Genomic DNA, 18,487 nt, shown 5'->3' with positions numbered 1-18,487 from the left:
ATTATGCACTGGTAAAGACTTGCCTGGCATGGATGGTACTTATCATTCCATAGGAGAGCCTCCACAAAGCTCCTCCATGCACCCACATTCCTTGCTGCATCCAGCTGCTTCTACCTGGAAATCCAAGAGGCTTTGCACCTGGGTTGTCGGATGCCAGAACAGCTGGACTTGACAAGGAATGGGGGTACACACTTTGCAAAGGCTCCCATGCAGAATGGTAAGTGCCATTCACACAGGGGAGGGCCTTGGAAAGGTGCCGGATCTGTCCATGGGCCAAAGTCTGGAGAGTCCTGCACTATACTATACAAACACATGCATCGGACAAATTTTACATCTGGTCCTCTGACTATAGTTGCACTTGTTCATCTGTATTTCTAATTAGTTTTCCCTGCAGAAGCAAGGAGGTGCAGTAGTCAATAAGCAATGGCCAATAACTATTTTTTATTTTCAGATCATTCACAGAGTGGTTTATTGAGGTAAATAAATGGTTCCCTGTCCCCAAGTGGCACATAATCTAAAAAAGCAGAAGACCTTGGGGACAACATAGCAAGACATATTGACATCATTGCATGTGACAGGAACCTGGAAGGTCTTTGGGGAAAGTAAAACCACCCAGAAAGAACAAGAGCAGATAAATTGAACTGGGCATGAACAGCATTCTTTCCCTCTTCTTGCAGCTGGAATGAAGTGTGTTAAAGGGGCTTAATATGTGAGGTATATCTACCTACTCCTAGATGCACAACATTTCACTTGGAGCAGTATTAGACATTTTCACAGTGAATACTTTGAGCTTAAACATAGTAGGTAATAATGTACATGTGCACAAGATATTTCTACTTCCTTTAATGCTTCTCCTATTCCTCTTAGCTGGAGAGAGACATGACGTTTGAGAAACTGATGGATTGGATCAACCCAGAGATGATGGACCTAACTGAAGTTGAGCTGTCTTTACCCAAGTTCAAACTGGAGGAAAAATACGACCTCAAGCCTGTCCTGAGCAGCATGGGAATGGCAGATGCATTTGTGGAGGGCAAGGCAGACTTCTCTGGCATGTCACCCAGCAAAGACTTATTTCTTTCCGAGGCTGTTCACAAATCCTTTGTAGAGGTAAACGAAGAGGGCACCGAGGCAGCCGCTGCCACTGCGGCTGTTATGATGATGCGGTGTGCAATGAGGACACCGCGAGTCACGGCTGATCATCCCTTTCTCTTCCTTATTCGCCACAATCTTACAGGAAGCATCCTGTTCTTTGGCAGGTTTTGCTCTCCCTAAAGGGATGAAGGTCTGATGTGTACACACGCATTTTACTCCAGTGCCTTGGTTATGCATTTAGCTTTAATTTTCTCACTGGATTCTTATCTATTTCATATTAAATGTGCAATTCAAAGAGACTTTGTTGCCACTTCTCACTTTCCCTGCAGCAGTTTTTGTTTGTGAATAAGTAATGGCCAGGTGTAAGGGATGTTTGGGCAAGGGTGCCTCTATGAAGTCTTAACTCCCAATTTGTACATAAGAACAGCTCCACTGAATCAGGCCCATCTAGTCCAGCTTCCTGTATCTCACAGCGGCCCACCAAATACCCCACTGATGCCTATCTGTGTTCAGTGTGCCTTATTTCATTTCTGATACTCCTGTCATTAGCAATGGGAGTGAAGATAAAGCAGGACTTAGTGACTTGTACACTTGTTTATGTCTCGTATGTTTACTCAGTCAAGTACAGGACTTAACTTCATTTGATTACCTGGAACCAACCAAGGAAACTTTGAGGCCTTATCTTAGCTTACCTCTTTTTAGAATTTTCTGTGGAAAATGGTGCTGTTGACAGTGACAAAAACTTGTATTGAAGGAGCTGATTAAAATATATTTACAAATGCCATGTGAAGAAAGAAAAGTGTATATCAATACATGGAGTTCACTTTGGCACATATGTCCTGAAATGATCTGAAATTACAGTTAATGTTTTTAGTAACTGCCATCTTTTTTAAAGGAAAGCCTTGCTGGATCAGGCCAAGGGCCCCTCTAGTCAGCTTCCAGTATCTCAACAGTGGCCCACAGTGTCTATGCGATGACTTATTTTGATGCATCTATTAATGAACTGAAAATAAAATGTACATGAACAGTCCTGTTTCATTTCTTTTCTCATGTATTTGTGGTGGTGGCCGCCTTATTCACTTATTCATGGTAAGATTGCCTGTCATCACGCAGCTCCTACATCAATGCAACCACTGATCAATCCCATATTTATTACATCTGGTTGCCAACAACATGTTTAAACAGTGTGTTAATCATTGGCTGAGTTCAGGCAGAGTTCTTTCTCTGGGGGTGGTGTCTGATAATACATTCATCTTTAGGGGCTGACTGCACTAGGCAAACACCGTTGTCCCTTTTCTTTCTTCTCTGCAGCATGTAAGCATTCTTAACTATTCTTGGACACATGCTCACAGAGAGAAAAGAGCAGCCATAAATCAACTTTGTTTATCAGGCTTATATTCTGCAATCTGTCCCTAGTAAATTGTCTTTGACTGTTTTCTAATCTTCTGGAGATACTTTGAGTCTGCTTTTTCTTAAAACTGTGGTGGTAGGAAGGACCAGTGTTGCCATTCTCTGGTTTAAATTTCCTTCCCTGGGTCTAAGAGGGATTGAATGAGTCTTGGCTCTAGTGCATCTGCATGTAAATATGCACATAAATGAATATAAAACAGATGCTGGGTGATGCTTCCCCTTCATTCCACATCCCCCAACATCTTTATAGAGAAGTGTTGCTATGAGTTTTGTTATTGTAACAAGCAGTGCATTGTTTCACAGAATGCATATGCCTATATGATCACAGTAAAGTCAAACATTATTTAAAATGCATTATGGAGTGTGGGGCAAAGGGCTATAGGGTCACTGCCTGTGACCTCTGTCAGGAACAGCATTCAGAGTGTACATGACCAAAGCAGCCTTCCTTGTAACCTATATAGCAAGTGTGGCCACATAGCTATAATGGAAGACCTGCACAACTGAACAAGCTTGCTGTGCAGTAAAATGAGGAAACATTTTGTACCCACTCATGCCTCCATGGCTGCTCGGCTTGGGCTTTAGAATAAGACTCGGAATAAGACTCCTTATTCTCTACTCTGTACATCAGTGTTTCTCAAACTGGGTCAGGACCCACTAGGTGGGTCGGGAGCCAATTTCAGCTGGGTTTCCATTCATTTCAATATTTTATTTTTAATGTATTAGACTTGATGCTACCATGATATGTGACTGGATTTGGGGAAACGTTGCAGACCTATACTGTTAAGAAGCTACTATGTATATTCTTTTAACAATGTTAGTCAATGATAAGTGTGGATGGGATTGCAGCCTAGAATGGTTAGAAATTTTCCTACTTGATGATGTCACTTCCGGTCTTGATAACACTTCTGGTGGGTCCTGTTCTCATTCTAAAACGTTCTCATTTTAGAAAACGTATTTGCTGCCACAGACCAAGAGGGCTTCCCTTCTGCAGGAAGACCAAAGTTAGTCTCGGTCATCAAACAAAAAATATCTCCTCCCACCCATCCTGCAGTAGGGAAAGTTGGATAAGATTGGGCCCTAAGGCTGCAATCCTATCCGCACTTACCTAGGAGTAAGCCCCATTGACTATAATGGGACATTCTTCTGAGTCCCACACATAGGATTGGGCTCTAAGAGCTGCAATCCTATCCAGACATTTGTGGGAGCACGCTGTATTGAACACAATGCAAGGTACTTCTGTATATTGAATGTATTGTATGTACTTATGTACATCATGTATTGTATTGAATGTATGCAATGTACTTCTGTACTGAACACAATATAATGTATGCTCAAATTAATGGTAGCCTCTGCCCAGTAAAATTGGAAGTGAAACAATAAAGGGAAGAAAGGCAAGCAAAAGATCAAGATACCTTCAAAAGCCATGCCACATCTGCAGAATGGTGGGAGTGAGGGAAAGCCAGCCTCAGCCTGCATGTCTCTGCCTGGGAATGCCCGACTTGCCTGGTAAGGAAGAGTGTTTCCAGCGCGCGCCCCTCCCCCCGCTTGGCACCTGTGCCTGCTGAGACCCTTCCGACGCTGTTCCCCGACCCCTCCTCCCAGTGATGTCCTGGAAATCGGGGGATCCAGGGCTGGGAGAGAAAGAGACCTGAATGGTGATGGGGCTGCACCTCTTTGCTGCCTCGCCTAGAGAGGTGCTGGAAAGCAGAAAGTCACTTGGCATCTGGCTTTGTGGGAAAGTGGCACCTGCTGACCTGTGGCGTGCTTATGCAGTGTGCCACTACTGACGTGCAGGTGCGTTGCTTTGGGAAACAAGGTGGCACGCTTCAGGCGCACTGCACATTAGTCTTTGAAGGTCCAGCCATCCCAATGGGGTGAGGGCTCACTAGGGCTGATGTGGGAAGGCCACCTTGTTTCAGGCAAGGGTCCTGTGTTGGGAGGATGAGCAAGCATCCAGCTGGTGCAGCATGTCCTTGGTGTCCTGAGATCAGCATCACAGGTTGCTTTTCTGCCTGTTTCTGCACAGCCCTGTTTAATCACTGTTAATTAACATGTTTAATCACTGTTGCATATGTGCAGCATTGGGTAGAAACAGCTTAAGCACAGGAAGCCTTCAGAAGGTTGGCGCCACTGTGCAAGCCCTGAGCAACCCCATGTTTCTGGCCCTTTCCTATCCAGCTGGGCTTTTTTCTCTTGGTCTTTGGGAAGGAAAGACTCCTTATTCTCTACTCTGTACATCAGGGTTTCTCAAACTGGGTCAGGACCCACTAGGTGGGTCGTGAGCCAATTTCAGCTGGGTTTCCATTCATTTCAATATTTTATTTTTAATATATTAGACTTGATACTACCATGATATGTGACTGGATTTGGGGAAATGTTGCAGACCTATACTGTTAACAAGCTACTATGTATATTCTTTTAACAATGTTAGTCAATGATAAGTGTGGATGGGATTGCAGCCTAGAATGGTTAGAAATTTTCCTGCTTGATGATGTCACTTCCGGTCTTGATAACACTTCTGGTGGGTCCTGTTCTCATTCTAAAACTGTTACCCTGCAGATGCCCAATCTTGTCTAATCTTGGAAGCTAAGCAGGGTCAGGCCTGGTTAGTACTTGGATGGGAGACCGCCTGGGAATACCGGGTGCTGTAGGCTTATACCAAAGTCTTTCGAGACTGAAGGTTGCCAACCATTTTTTTTTCTAAAAACCAAGTGAGGAAACATTTTGTGTTTTTGCTGCTCGCCTTGGGCTTGTCCAGACTGAATCAAATCATTGCCCTACTTGAGGATGTTGTCAGTGCCGTCTGCCCTGCCATTGTAGGGCTCTGTACAGCACAGGAAAAAAAAGCAGAGAAAACAGTGGAATTGAGCCTCCAATTACACACACACACACACACACACCCCACTGTGTGAGTGGGTTCCTTTCTTTTTTCTGCCCAGGGGCAGGGCTTGTGTGCACTCTCTGGCTTTCCCTCACTCCCACCATTCTGCAAATGTGGCATGGCTTTTGAAGGTATCTTGATCTTTTGCTTGCCTTTTTTTCCCTTTATTGTTTCACTTCCAATTTTACTGGGCAGAGGCTACCATTAATTTGAGCATACATTATATTGTGTTCAGTAAAGAAGTACATTGCATACATTCAATACAATACATGATGTACATAAGTACATACAATACATTCAATATACAGAAGTACATTGCATTGTGTTCAATACAGCGTGCTCCCACAAATGTCTGGACAGGATTGCAGCTCTTAGAGCCCAATCCTATGTGTGGGACTCAGAAGAATGTCCCATTATAGTCAATGGGGCTTACTCCTAGGTAAGTGCGGATAGGATTGCAGCCTTAGGGCCCAATCTTATCCAACTTTCCCTACTGCAGGATGGGTGGGAGGAGATATTTTTTGTTTGATGACTGAGACTAACTTTAGTCTTCCTGCAGAAGGGAAGCCCTCTTGGTCTGTGGCAGCAAATACGTTTTCTGACCAATTTCACACAAGCCGATGTGGGCTGTTTTCCCTTTCCTCAGTATCATGATAAAATTATGAGAAAACATATGGGGGGTCAGTGATGGCTAGGGGTGAGTCTGTTAAAAACACATAAAAACACAAAATGATGCATTTTGGTGTTTAAGATAGTTTTCAAAAATTAAAATAGATTACTTTTCAATCTTACTTTCAATCTTACTATCTTACAAATAGGCTACTTTTCAATCATTTCAATATTTTATTTTTAATATATTAGACTTGATGCTACCACGATATGTGACTGCATTTGGGGATATGTTGCAGACCTATACTGTTAACAAGCTACTATGTATATTCTTTTAACATTGTTAGTAAATGGTAAGTGTGGATGGGATTGCATCTTAGAATGGTTAGAAATTTTCCTGCTTGATGATGTCACTTCCGGTCTTGATAACACTTCTGGTGGGTCCTGACACATTCTCATTCTAAAAAGTGGGTCCTGGTGCTAAATGTGTGAGAACCACTGCAGTGCATGATTCCATTATTCACACATGATACATTGGAGTAACATGGGATATCATTGCATATGAGAAAAAACATCTCTGTTGTTTGCAACCTTCAGTCTCGGAAGACTATGGTATCGCGCTCTGGATGGTGGTTCTGGCACAGCGTCTAGTGTGGCTGAGGAGGCCGATTCGGGAGTGACAAAACCTTCCACACTGGGAGCAAGTGTAGTGTGTCCCTGTTCTGTCTCCCTGGCTATGGGCCTTTCTTCTTTGCCTCTTTGCCTCAGACTGTTGGCCAAGTGTCTCTTCAAACTGGGAAAGGCCATGCTGCACAGCCTGCCTCCAAGCGGGCCGCTCAGAGGCCAGGGTTTCCCACCTGTTGAGGTCCACTCCTAAGGCCTTCAGATCCCTCTTGCAGATGTCCTTGTATCGCAGCTGTGGTCTACCTGTAGGGTGCTCTCCTTGCACGAGTTCTCCATAGAGGAGATCCTTTGGTATCCGGCCATCATCCATTCTCACAACATGACCGAGCCAACGCAGGCTTGTCTGTTTCAGCAGTGCATACATGCTAGGGATTCCAGCTCGTTCCAGGACTGTGTTGTTTGGAACTTTGTCCTGCCAGGTGATGCCGAGGATGCGTCAGAGGCAGCGCATGTGGAATGCGTTCAGTTTCCTCTCCTGTTGTGAGTGAAGAGTCCATGACTCGCTGCAGTACAGAAGTGTACTCAGGACACAAGCTCTGTAGACCTGGATCTTGGTATGTTCTGTCAGCTTCTTGTTGGATCAGACTCTCTTTGTGAGTCTGCAAAACGTGGTAGCAGCTTTACCGATGCGTTTGTTTAGCTCGGTATCGAGAGAAAGAGTGTCGGAGATCGTTGAGACAAGGTACACAAAGTCATGGACAACCTCCAGAGATTGCGCAGAGATTGCACATGGGATATCATTGCATATGAGAAAAACATCTCTACTTATAGTTTTATCTGTTTGTGTGAGTCTTTTTGCAGAAGTCAAACTCCTGACTTGTAGGAGTTCAGAAGGATGTCCCATTATAGTCAATGGGGCTTACGCCCAGGTAAATGCGGATAGGATTGCAGCCTTAGGGCCCAATCTTATCCAACTTTCCCTACTGCAGGATGGGTGGGAGGAGATATTTTTTGTTTGATGACTGAGACTAACTTTGGTCTTCCTGCAGAAGGGAAGCCCTCTTGGTCTGTGGCAGCAAATACGTTTTCTGACCAATTTCACACAAGCCGATGTGGGCTGTTTTCCCTTTCCTCAGTATCATGATAAAATTATGAGAAAACATATGGGGGGTCAGTGATGGCTAGGGGTGAGTCTTTGTTAAAAACACATAAAAACACAAAATGATGCATTTTGGTGTTTAAGATAGTTTTCAGAAATTAAAATAGATTACTTTTCCAGTTAGAAATAATACTGTGGCTCCGGTCCAGCCACAGTGCGATCGTGCCAGCCAGCCAGCCAGCCTCAGCCTGCCTGCCTCTGCCTGGGAATGCCCGACTTGCCTGGTAAGGAAGAGCGTTTCCAGCGCGCGCCCCTCCCCCCGCTTGGCACCTGTGCCTGCTGAGCCCCTTCCGACGCTGCTCCCCGACCCCTCCTCCCAGCGATGTCCTGGAAATCGGGGGATCCAGGGCTGGGAGAGAAAGAGACCTGAATGGCGATGGGGCTGCACCTCTTTGCTGCCTCGCCTAGAGAGGTGCTGGAAAGCAGAAAGACACTTGGCATCTGGCTTTGTGGGAAAGTGGCACCTGCTGACCTGTGGCGTGCTTATGCAGTGTGCCACTACTGACGTGCAGGTGCGTTGCTTTGGGAAACAAGGTGGCACGCTTCAGGCGCACTGCACATTAGTCTTTGAAGGTCCAGCCATCCCAATGGGGTGAGGGCTCACTAGGCCTGATGTGGGAAGGCCACTTTGTTTCAGGCAAGGGTCCTGTGTTGGGAGGATGAGCAAGCATCCAGCTGGTGCAGCATGTCCTTGGCGTCCTGAGATCAGCATCACAGGTTGCTTTTCTGCCTGTTTCTGCACAGCCCTGTTTAATCACTGTTAATTAACATGTTTAATCACTGTTGCATATGTGCAGCATTGGGTAGAAACAGCTTAAGCACAGGAAGCCTTCAGAAGGTTGGCACCACTGTGCAAGTCCTGAGCAACCCCACGTTTCTGGCCCTTTCCTATCCAGCTGGGCTTTTTTTCTCTTGGGCTTTGGGAAGGAAAGACTCCTTATTCTCTACTCTGTACATCAGGGTTTCTCAAACTGGGTCAGGACCCACTAGGTGGGTCGTGAGCCAATTTCAGCTGGGTTTCCATTCATTTCAATATTTTATTTTTAATGTATTAGACTTGATGCTACCATGATATGTGACTGGATTTGGGGAAATGTTGCAGACCTATACTGTTAACAAGCTACTATGTATATTCTTTTAACAATGTTAGTCAATGATAAGTGTGGATGGGATTGCAGCCTAGAATGGTTAGAAATTTTCCTGCTTGATGATGTCACTTCCGGTCTTGATAACACTTCTGGTGGGTCCTGTTCTCATTCTAAAACTGTTACCCTGCAGATGCCCAATCTTGTCTGATCTTGGAAGCTAAGCAGGGTCAGGGAAACTTTGTGTCGCTTTGGGAAACAAGGTGGCACACTTCAGGCGCCCAGACATCCTGCCCAGACATTTGTGGGAGCACGCTGTACTGAACACAATGCAATGTACTTCTGTACATTGAATGTATTGTATGTACTTATGCACATCATGTATTGTATTGAATGTATGCAATGTACTTCTGTACTGAACACAATATAATGTATGCTCAAATTAATGGTAGCCTCTGCCCAGTAAAATTGGAAGTGAAACCGTAAAGGGAAAAAAAGGCAAGCAAAAGATCAAGATACCTTCAAAAGCCATGCCACATTTGCAGAATGGTGGGAGTGAGGGAAAGCCAGAGAGTACACACAAGCTCTGCCCCTGGGCAGAAAAAAGAAAGGAACCCACTCACACAGTGGTGTGTGTGTGTGTGTGTGTGTGTGTGTGTGTGTGTGTGTGTGTGTGTGTGTGTGTAATTGGAGGCTCAATTCCACTGTTTTCTCTGCTTTTTTTTCCTATGCTGTACAGAGCCCTACAATGGCAGGGCAGACGGCACTGACAACATCCTCAAGTAGGGCAATGATTTGATTCAATCTGGACAAGCCCAAGGCAAGCAGCCATGGAGGCATGACTGGGTACAAAATGTTTCCTCATTTGGTTTTTAGAATGAGAACAGGACCCACCAGAAGTGTTATCAAGACCGGAAGTGACATCATCAAGCAGGAAAATTTCTAACCATTCTAGGCTGCAATCCCATCCACACTTATCATTGACTAACATTGTTAAAAGAATATACATAGTAGCTTGTTAACAATATAAGTCTGCAACATTTCCCCAAATCCAGTCACATATCATGGTAGCATCAAGTCTAATACATTAAAAATAAAATATTGAAATGAAAGGAAACCCAGCTGAAATTGGCTCACGACCCACCTAGTGGGTCCTGACCCAGTTTGAGAAACACTGATGTACAGAGTAGAGAATAAGGAGTCTTTCCTTCCCAAAGACCAAGAGAAAAAAGCCCAGCTGGATAGGAAAGGGCCAGAAACGTGGGGTTGCTCAGGGCTTGCACAGTGGCGCCAACCTTCTGAAGGCTTCCTGTGCTTAAGCTGTTTCAACCCAATGCTGCACATATGCAACAGTGATTAAACATGTACACCTGTGGCCCAATCTTATCCAACTTTCCCTACTGCAGGATGGGTGGGAGGAGATATTTTTTGTTTGATGGCTGAGACTAACTTTGGTCTTCCTGCAGAAGGGAAGCCCTCTTGGTCTGTGGCAGCAAATACGTTTTCTGACCAATTTCACACAAGCCGATGTGGGCTGTTTTCCCTTTCCTCAGTATCATGATAAAATTATGAGAAAACATATGGGGGGAAGTGGTCAGTGATGGCTAGGGTTGAGTCTGTTAAAAACACATAAAAACACAAAATGATGCATTTTGGTGTTTAAGATAGTTTTCAGAAATTAAAATAGATTACTTTTCCAGTTAGAAATAATACTGTGGCTGCATCAGCTGACACTGTATCACCAAAATCACCTACCCAGTACAGTGTTAAGCAATTAGAATTTATAATTCTAATTTATTACAATTCTTCCTTGGAATAAAAATGCACAATGCCACCATTTGTTTTTTTAACCCTTTTTTTGCCCAGCCCACAGGTGTATGTGTTTGGTCTCTGTTGCGTATATGCAACGTTGGGCAGAAATGACTTAATCAAGAAATTGTGGGGGGAAATCACACAAAAAAACACCCCTAAGAAAGAAGGTCTCAGAAATTTTGGACCTATCAAGAAGTCTGGGTGCATTGCCTATTTTGTTCAAATTAAAACACACACCCCCCTTTATTGTGGATCATCCACTTCCTTCTGAGGTGCCGTGTGAACTACCTTCCTCCACTTTCATCTGACTTGCTCCTGTAAGAGGCTCCCTCCCACGACGACCGCCGGCCCCTAACCGCTGGTGGGGGGGGGGGGAAGCGCCGCCCACAGCCCGTCCTGCGCTCCGGGCAACGCCCAGCCCTGACTTATCTTCCCCCGCAGGCTCCGGTCCAGCCACAGTGCGATCCTGCCTGCCTGCCTGGGAACGCCCGACTTGCCTGGTAAGGAAGAGCATTTCCAGCGGGGGCCCCCCCCCCGCTTGGTACCTGCACAAGGGACGCCTCGGTGCCTGCTGAGCCCCGTCCGGCGCTGCTCCCCGACCCCTCCTCCCAGCGATCTCCTGTAAAACGGGGGATCCAGGACTGGGAGAGAAAGAGACCAGAATGGCTATGGGGGGGCTTCTTCAAGGGCTGCGCCTCTTTGCTGCCTCGCCTAGAGAGGTGCTGGAAAGCAGAAAGACACTGGGCATCTGTCTTCGTGGGAAAGTGGCACCTGTTGACCTGTGGCGTGCTTATGCAATGTGCCACTACTAATGTGCGGGTGCGTCGCTTTGGGAAACAAGGTGGCACACTTCAGGCGCACTGCACATTAGTCTTTGAAGGTCCAGCCATCCCAATGGGGTGAGGGCTCACTAGGGCTGATGTGGGAAGGCCACCTTGTTTCAGGCAAGGGTCCTGTGTTGGGAGGATGAGCAAGCATCCAGCTGGTGCAGCATGTCCTTGGCGTCCTGAGATCAGCATCACAGGTTGTTTTTCTGTCTGTTTCCACCCAGCCCACAGGTGTACATGTTTAATCACTGTTGCATATGTGCAGCATTGGGTAGAAACAGCTTAAGCACCGGAAGCCTTCAGAAGGTTGGCGCCACTGTGCAAGCCCTGAGCAACCCCATGTTTCTGGTCCTTTCCTATCCAGCTGGGCTTTTTTCTCTTGGTCTTTGGGAAGGAAAGACTCCTTATTCTCTACTCTGTACATCAGTGTTTCTCAAACTGTGGGTCGGGACCCACTAGGTGGGTCGTGAGCCAATTTCAGGTGGGTTCCCATTCATTTCAATATTTTATTTTTAATATATTAGACTTGATACTACCATGATATGTGACTGCATTTGGGGAAATGTTGCAGACCTATACTGTTAACAAGCTACTATGTATATTCTTTTAATAATGTTAGTAAATGGTAAGTGTGGATGGGATTGCAGCCTAGAATGGTTAGAAATTTTCCTGCTTGATGATGTCACTTCTGGTCTTGATAACACTTCTAGTGGGTCCTGACACATTCTCATTCTAAAAAGTGGGTCCCGGTGCTAAATGTGTGAGAACCACTGCAGTACATGATTCCATTATTCACGTATGATACATTGGAGTGACATGGGGTATCACTGCATATGAGAAAAAACATCTCTACTTATAGTTTTATCTGTTTGTTATGTGAGTCTTTTTGCAGAAGTCAAATTCCTGACTTGTAGCCTACGCAGGTGGCTTGCTCTGTTGCCATCCAGATGAATACAGTACATGTGAGCTAACAGAATTGACATTTGTTTCACACTTTCAGATCTTCACCATGGATAAACTAGCGAATGCAAATGCCCATTTTGCTCTGGATCTCTTCCAAAAGTTCAGTGAAGCTGACCCAACCAGCAATATCTTCTTTTCCCCTTTGAACATATCCACAGCCCTTGCCATGGTCTCCTTAGGTGCCAGAGGCAACACAGCTTCACAATTTGCAAAGGTCAGCAAAACCGTTTCTCTTAATTCTGGTGGCATCATTTTGGTTGATGTCTGTTGTTAAGACAATTTATGTTTTGAAACTTCTAAAAAAAAGTTTTACATTTGTAATATCTCTTAAGGCTTTCATTTGAATTTAACTATGCACCCAAAAAAAAGCAGGAATATTGCTGTTATGGGCCTCTCAAGAGAATGGCTGTTGCTTGATTGCATCCTGATAGTAATACATGAGGATAATAAAGCTAATTCTCCCCTTCTCTCCAGGCTAATATTCATTAAATCTAGGAGCAAGTTTTGTTTTTCTTTCAGTTGAGTGGAATAGCTGCATGTTTTATTTAGCTGTCAGCAGATATGTTAACTTTCTATTCTGCTTCTGTGTCTGCTTGCTTTTCTGTAAGCAAGAGTCCTAGAGACAGACCTTTATCAAAATGAAAGCTGGCAACTTCAAGAAGCTTCCCTGAACATGTATCGGCAACAGAAGCACACAGCTGCCCCATGTCTGGCTGCTGCTTGTCTAAACTCAAACTATTCTGTCATCTGTGTATGTGCATACCATTAGAAAGTGTGCAAAGGGTGCATGCTGTGAAGGTCCCTGATAAACCCCCGATCTCTTCATTTGATCGGATGTAGTAGTGATGGGGGCAAGGGGGCTTCTTTTTTGTCCATGCAGATACTTCACTTTGATGCAGTGGAAGACGTTCATTCAAGATTCCAGGCGCTCAGTACTGTGATTAATAGGAGTGATGCTCCCTACATACTGAAGCGTGCTAACAGATTGTATGGAGAAAAGACATGCACATTTTTGCAAGTAAGTCCATCACTAGGGCATAAGTTTTCTTTTTTTAACAGATCACCAGAATTTTTCTTCATCCTTTTTTTTGGAGGGGGGGAGGGTGACTCATCATTTTTGGGACTGAAATCCAAACATTAAAAATAGAAGACTATTGGGTTAGTCTAACCTTTCTTCTTTGAACAAGTGGATATAAAAAGCCATTTGCATTGGGTGAAAAAAATACCTGTGATAAATAGTGCTGCTACTCGTATGCATTTTGGTGCCAGCATTGTGATGTTTGCTGTTCTCAGCTAGATCTCAGAATTCCAATTAGGCTGTGGGCATTACATATGATTATTATTTCTGAGGAATAGCTTGTTTATCTGTAGTGCTTTCTCCCCAAGGATTCAGTTCAGTTATAATTAACAGTAATGCTGATCAGTATTATCTGCAGCTACACAAATCCAAATATGTCTGTGGAAGAGGCATTTATAGAAAGTTTGAGTACTGTGTCCTTCTGCTATGTACAGACTAAGTAGATCTTTTTTACAAGATATTTGTTTTCCCTGTATGAAAAATCTATTGTAGATGTTTCAGTGCCTGCTATGTCTGTTTCATGCATGACATGAGAACTGATATTCTGGAGAAATTATCTTTATATAGATGAATGAATAATGCCAGCTACAGTCATTAGTGGTGCCAGCCAGGAAGGAGAAGATAAATTGGGTCTATAGTTCATAGGTGGAGGCTGACTGGATACTTTGATTGTACTTTGATAGCTGCCCTGTATTATTCATCTAGGATTTCCTGACTAGCACTCAGACGCTGTATGGAGCGGGGTTATCCACAGTGGATTTTCTACATGCTTCAGACTGTGCGCGAAAGCAAATTAACCAGTGGGTTGAAGAGCAGACTGAAGGTGAGAAGATCTTAGAAAACTCTCTTATTCACCAATCTGTTTGCGAAGAACAAATGCCTGTACTATTTTGTGTCACCTTGTAACTTGTGCTCTACACCACTCTTTGCAGGCTCATTTCCCATAATTTCACTGTCCATTACTAGAAAGAATCAAAAAGTGAATTCAAGTAAAACTGGGCTGTTCTTACCAAGTAAGAGCCCTATCCTATCCAACTTTCCAGCACTGATGCAGCTGTGCCAATGGGGTATATACTTCATCCTGTGGTGGAGAGGCAGTCACACAGGTCTCCCCAACATAAGGGACATATGTTACCTTACCTTGGGGCTGCATTGCAGCTTTATCAGCACTGGAAAATTAGATAGGATTGGGACTTAAATCACTCATTCACTTCAATTTTGGCAAAGAGAATGATTTTGGGATTATTTTATATGGTGCTGCTTACAATATTGATTACTGCATTATGGGTCCTGGGAATAATCTGACTTGGAAATTAAATTCAGAAGCCCGAAATTTGATACAGATGTGCACAGCCATCTAAGACACTGTTTGAGGTTGTCCATTTTCATTGACATTGCAGTGTAGATGGAAACGCCCATCCCTAATGATGCTATATATAGGTGAGTACCACTTTGCGACGCTGCAACCAGCAACTGGCTGCATATGCGACGTTGCCACTGGTCCCTGCACACACACACCCAAGCCTCCAAAGCCAAGGGGAGCTCTGCTCCCTTCACCTCTGGAGGCTTTTCTGAGTCTCGCAGAGGCAACCTGTTGGAAGTCGCATCTGTCATGCAGTTTGGGCATTCTGAGCCTCTGGAGGCAAAGGGAGCGCAGTTTCCCCTTGTCTTCAGAGGCTTCATATGGCATCAAGCCTCGCTTGACAACGGGGTGCTGGTCCGTATGCCTGTTGCTAAGTGACGCATAACAAGTTAGAATGGGGACCCTGCTCTCTGCCAGACTTACAAATGCAGATCCATTCACCTCTCATTTTATGCATTTTTGATAGAGTTGTCTTTGGAATAACTCACTTGCTCATTTAAACCATTTTTGCCTGGCCCACAGGTGAATAAATTTGATCCCTGTTGCGTATATGCAACGTTGGGCAGAAATGGTTTAATACCAAAATATATTTTGTTATATTTGCAAATGTTTGAAATAACATGGCCAAACTCATATGCCATGGAGGTAATGACATTCACAGAGCTGCCACTTATCAGTTTGTCTGTTTCCTTTCGTGGCATCTTTGCTTTCTCAGCTGTTGACACCAGTAGCTTCCAACTGCTAGTAGCTTCCTTCCTCAACCCTTCACTTACACCTTCTTGGGCTAACAGAAGTTGCCCGTTGTAAACATTAGTGTTAAATTACTCTTCCCACCTCTACCATTTACTTACTTATGGTATAAATATTGTTAATTTCTGCGTTTTTCAAATATGCACTGGTTTTCAAGCATGGAACCCCTGCTTAAAAGGCGTTCGTGTAGGGCACTGAACCCCACACAAATGGACAGGATCCTTTGGAGTGGAGCTTCACTGGACCTGCCTCCCTCCCTCCTCACTCCCTTCCCCCGGCACGCCTCCTGCCCGCTCTTTCCCCGTCATGCCTCCTCCCTGCTCTCTCTCCGCCTGCCTCCCCCCTCCCCGGAACACCTCCTCCCTGGCCACGCCCCTGCTTTCCTTACTGTGGCTTGGCGGTCCATGCGACCGCTAGCCCAGTGCTGGCCGGCGTTGGGCTAGCGCAGGTGCTGGCCTGGCGTTAGGCCTCACAAACGTGCCTTGCAGCATATTTGCGACAGTGTGCGCTGGCAATAAGCCGGCGCGTTGAGCTCAGGATTGAACTCTGAGCCAGCACCAGCTTGTGACATCACAAATTGTGTGGATCACCATCCAGCATGTATGTTCTTATTTGCTTGTGTGCATTTCTATGCTAGGTGTTATTGTTATGATCATCACTACCACTACTGGAAATCTGTAAATGGAGATGCTTGTATCTTTGGGAGCCTGGTATTTGTTTTTTAACTGACTCTGAAGTTGATTCACATTTGAATGAAATGAGTCTATTTCTAGAGTGGTCCTACTGTTCCAAAACTGGGACATATATCTTCGCTCTCATGAGTTACTTGTTTTATTTCTTATAACTTTTTATTCAAGGTAAAATCCCTGACTTGCTGTCCGAAGGCTCAGTTAATGAACTGACCAAACTAGTTGTGGTGAATGCTATCTACTTTAAGGGCAGCTGGGCAGAGAAGTTTCAGGAAGAGGACACTGAAGATGCGACTTTTCGACTCAGCAAGGTAATCTGAAGGCTTTTCACACAGCCACCTTTTGGGGATCAACAAACAGTAGAAGGTGGACTGTGGGATGTCTTCTTCCAAGGAGTCATGTCAGTACTCCCCACCCAAAAAACTGTAGACTTAGGGAAAAAATAATAATAAGCTTTTACTTGTTTTTTGTACTCATTGCTACATATTTCTAAACTTTTCCAGAAAGAAAAGAAGACTGTGAAAATGATGTTCATGAAAAAAAAGTTTCCTCTTGGATACATCCGTGAATGTAAGTGCCGTGTGCTGGAACTTCCATACAGTCAAGAGGAGCTTAGTATGATAATTCTGCTGCCCGATGACATTGAAGATGACTCCACAGGCCTGGAACAGGTGATTCTGCTTTTTTTCTCCTTTGATTCTTCCTTCATACAAATACAGGAGGGCATACATATCTCACATGTATGAACCTGAGACTTGCCAAAGTGTTATTTTGGTAACCCATGAGGGAAGCCTGCTGCATTGTGACCCAGTATGCAGCTGCTTCTGGTGCTCAGAAAATCCCTATCCCTTGGGATAAGACCCAGGTTTTCTTTTTCACATTTTTTATACCACCCTTCCTCCAAGGAGGGTGGTGTACTTGGTTCCTTTCCTCCTTTTGGTCCTCACAGTAAATCTGTGAGGTAGATTAGGCTAAGAGACTGACTGGCCCAAAGTCACCAGGAAGCTTCATGAACCTGGATGTTCCAAGTCTAAGTCCAACATTGCAACCTACATGATAACTATAATACAGGCATTTAGAACCACATGAGAAATATGAACGGATTGCCACATGTCCCTTGCACAGTGAAAACATACAGACCAAGTCATGGAGACATAAGTTGTTCAGAGACAATGGGGGGGGGATTAAAATAATGCCCAGGGAAAAGCAGAAAACACATGGAGACTATAAAAGCCCTTGCCCTAACTTGGCCTGCAGTTTGTGTCTGGCGGTCACAACCAGCAGTCACGGGATAGCATTGGCTCCAACAGTCTCTAATGGGCCAGAGGATCATTGGAGATTAGGGGCTCCCTGCAGGCTGAATTGGGGGTCCTCAAGAGCCACAAATAGCCTGTGGGCTGGGATTTACCCAACCCTGCTCTATACCATCCTGGCTGAGTATTCTGAGAATACATTTCCCCTCTATTGTCTTTTTCTGTGGCACTTAAATGGTCTAATACCTGGAGAAAGTAATTCCATTGCAAGTAAAAGTCAATGCATGCCTTCTATGCTGTGCTTGGACTAGATTTTCTATGCATCTGAGGTTTCTACCAACTTCTAATCCTTTCTGAAGTATTTCTGCAAGCACATGAGATTTTCCATCACAACTTCCATGTAGTTAGTTAAATGGGAACACTTTACCAAAGTAGCACTTCTTTCAATGTTTTAGTAATTCATACTCTGTCTTTGTAACTCTAGGTAACGAAGCAACTCACCCTAGCAAAGCTTCAAGAGTGGACACACCCGACGAAGATGTATTCCAACTCTGAGGTGTATGTTCATCTGCCTCGATTTAAGCTGGAGGAGAGTTACGATCTTAAGTCACATTTATCAGCATTGGGGCTGCTGGATGTCTTTGATAGTGGCAAGGCCAATTTATCTGGAATGTCAGAAGCCCAAGACCTCTCTTTGTCTAAAATTATTCACAAGGCATTTATAGAAGTGAATGAAGAAGGTACAGAGGCAGCAGCAGCAACTGCAGCCGCAGTAATGTTATGTAGCTTGCCTATGGAAGAAGATTTCAATGTTGACCATCCCTTCATGCTTTTTATTCGTCATAACCCAACAAAAAGTATTCTATTCTGTGGCAAAGTTGCTTCTCCATGA

General features: G+C 44.5%; 1 protein-coding gene across 1 annotated transcript in view; it reads left to right on the top strand.

Moving 5' to 3' along the window:
- LOC136648353 (uncharacterized) overlaps positions 1-18,487 on the top strand; it is a 32,678-nt gene extending 14,191 nt beyond the window's left edge. Inside the window, exons 7-14 of the mRNA XM_066624463.1 lie at positions 868-1,267; positions 11,832-11,980; positions 12,500-12,676; positions 13,343-13,480; positions 14,246-14,363; positions 16,511-16,653; positions 16,846-17,013; positions 18,080-18,487. Coding sequence (XP_066480560.1) covers positions 868-1,267; positions 11,832-11,980; positions 12,500-12,676; positions 13,343-13,480; positions 14,246-14,363; positions 16,511-16,653; positions 16,846-17,013; positions 18,080-18,487 — 1,701 coding nt within the window. The remainder of the gene's footprint in view (positions 1-867; positions 1,268-11,831; positions 11,981-12,499; positions 12,677-13,342; positions 13,481-14,245; positions 14,364-16,510; positions 16,654-16,845; positions 17,014-18,079) is intronic.

Source organism: Tiliqua scincoides, chromosome 4 (assembly GCF_035046505.1).
Source record: "Tiliqua scincoides isolate rTilSci1 chromosome 4, rTilSci1.hap2, whole genome shotgun sequence".
Classification (NCBI taxonomy): Eukaryota; Metazoa; Chordata; class Lepidosauria; order Squamata; family Scincidae; genus Tiliqua; species Tiliqua scincoides.
The sequence above is the reverse complement of the archived record's forward strand: the minus strand, read 5'-3'. Positions and strand labels throughout refer to the sequence as shown.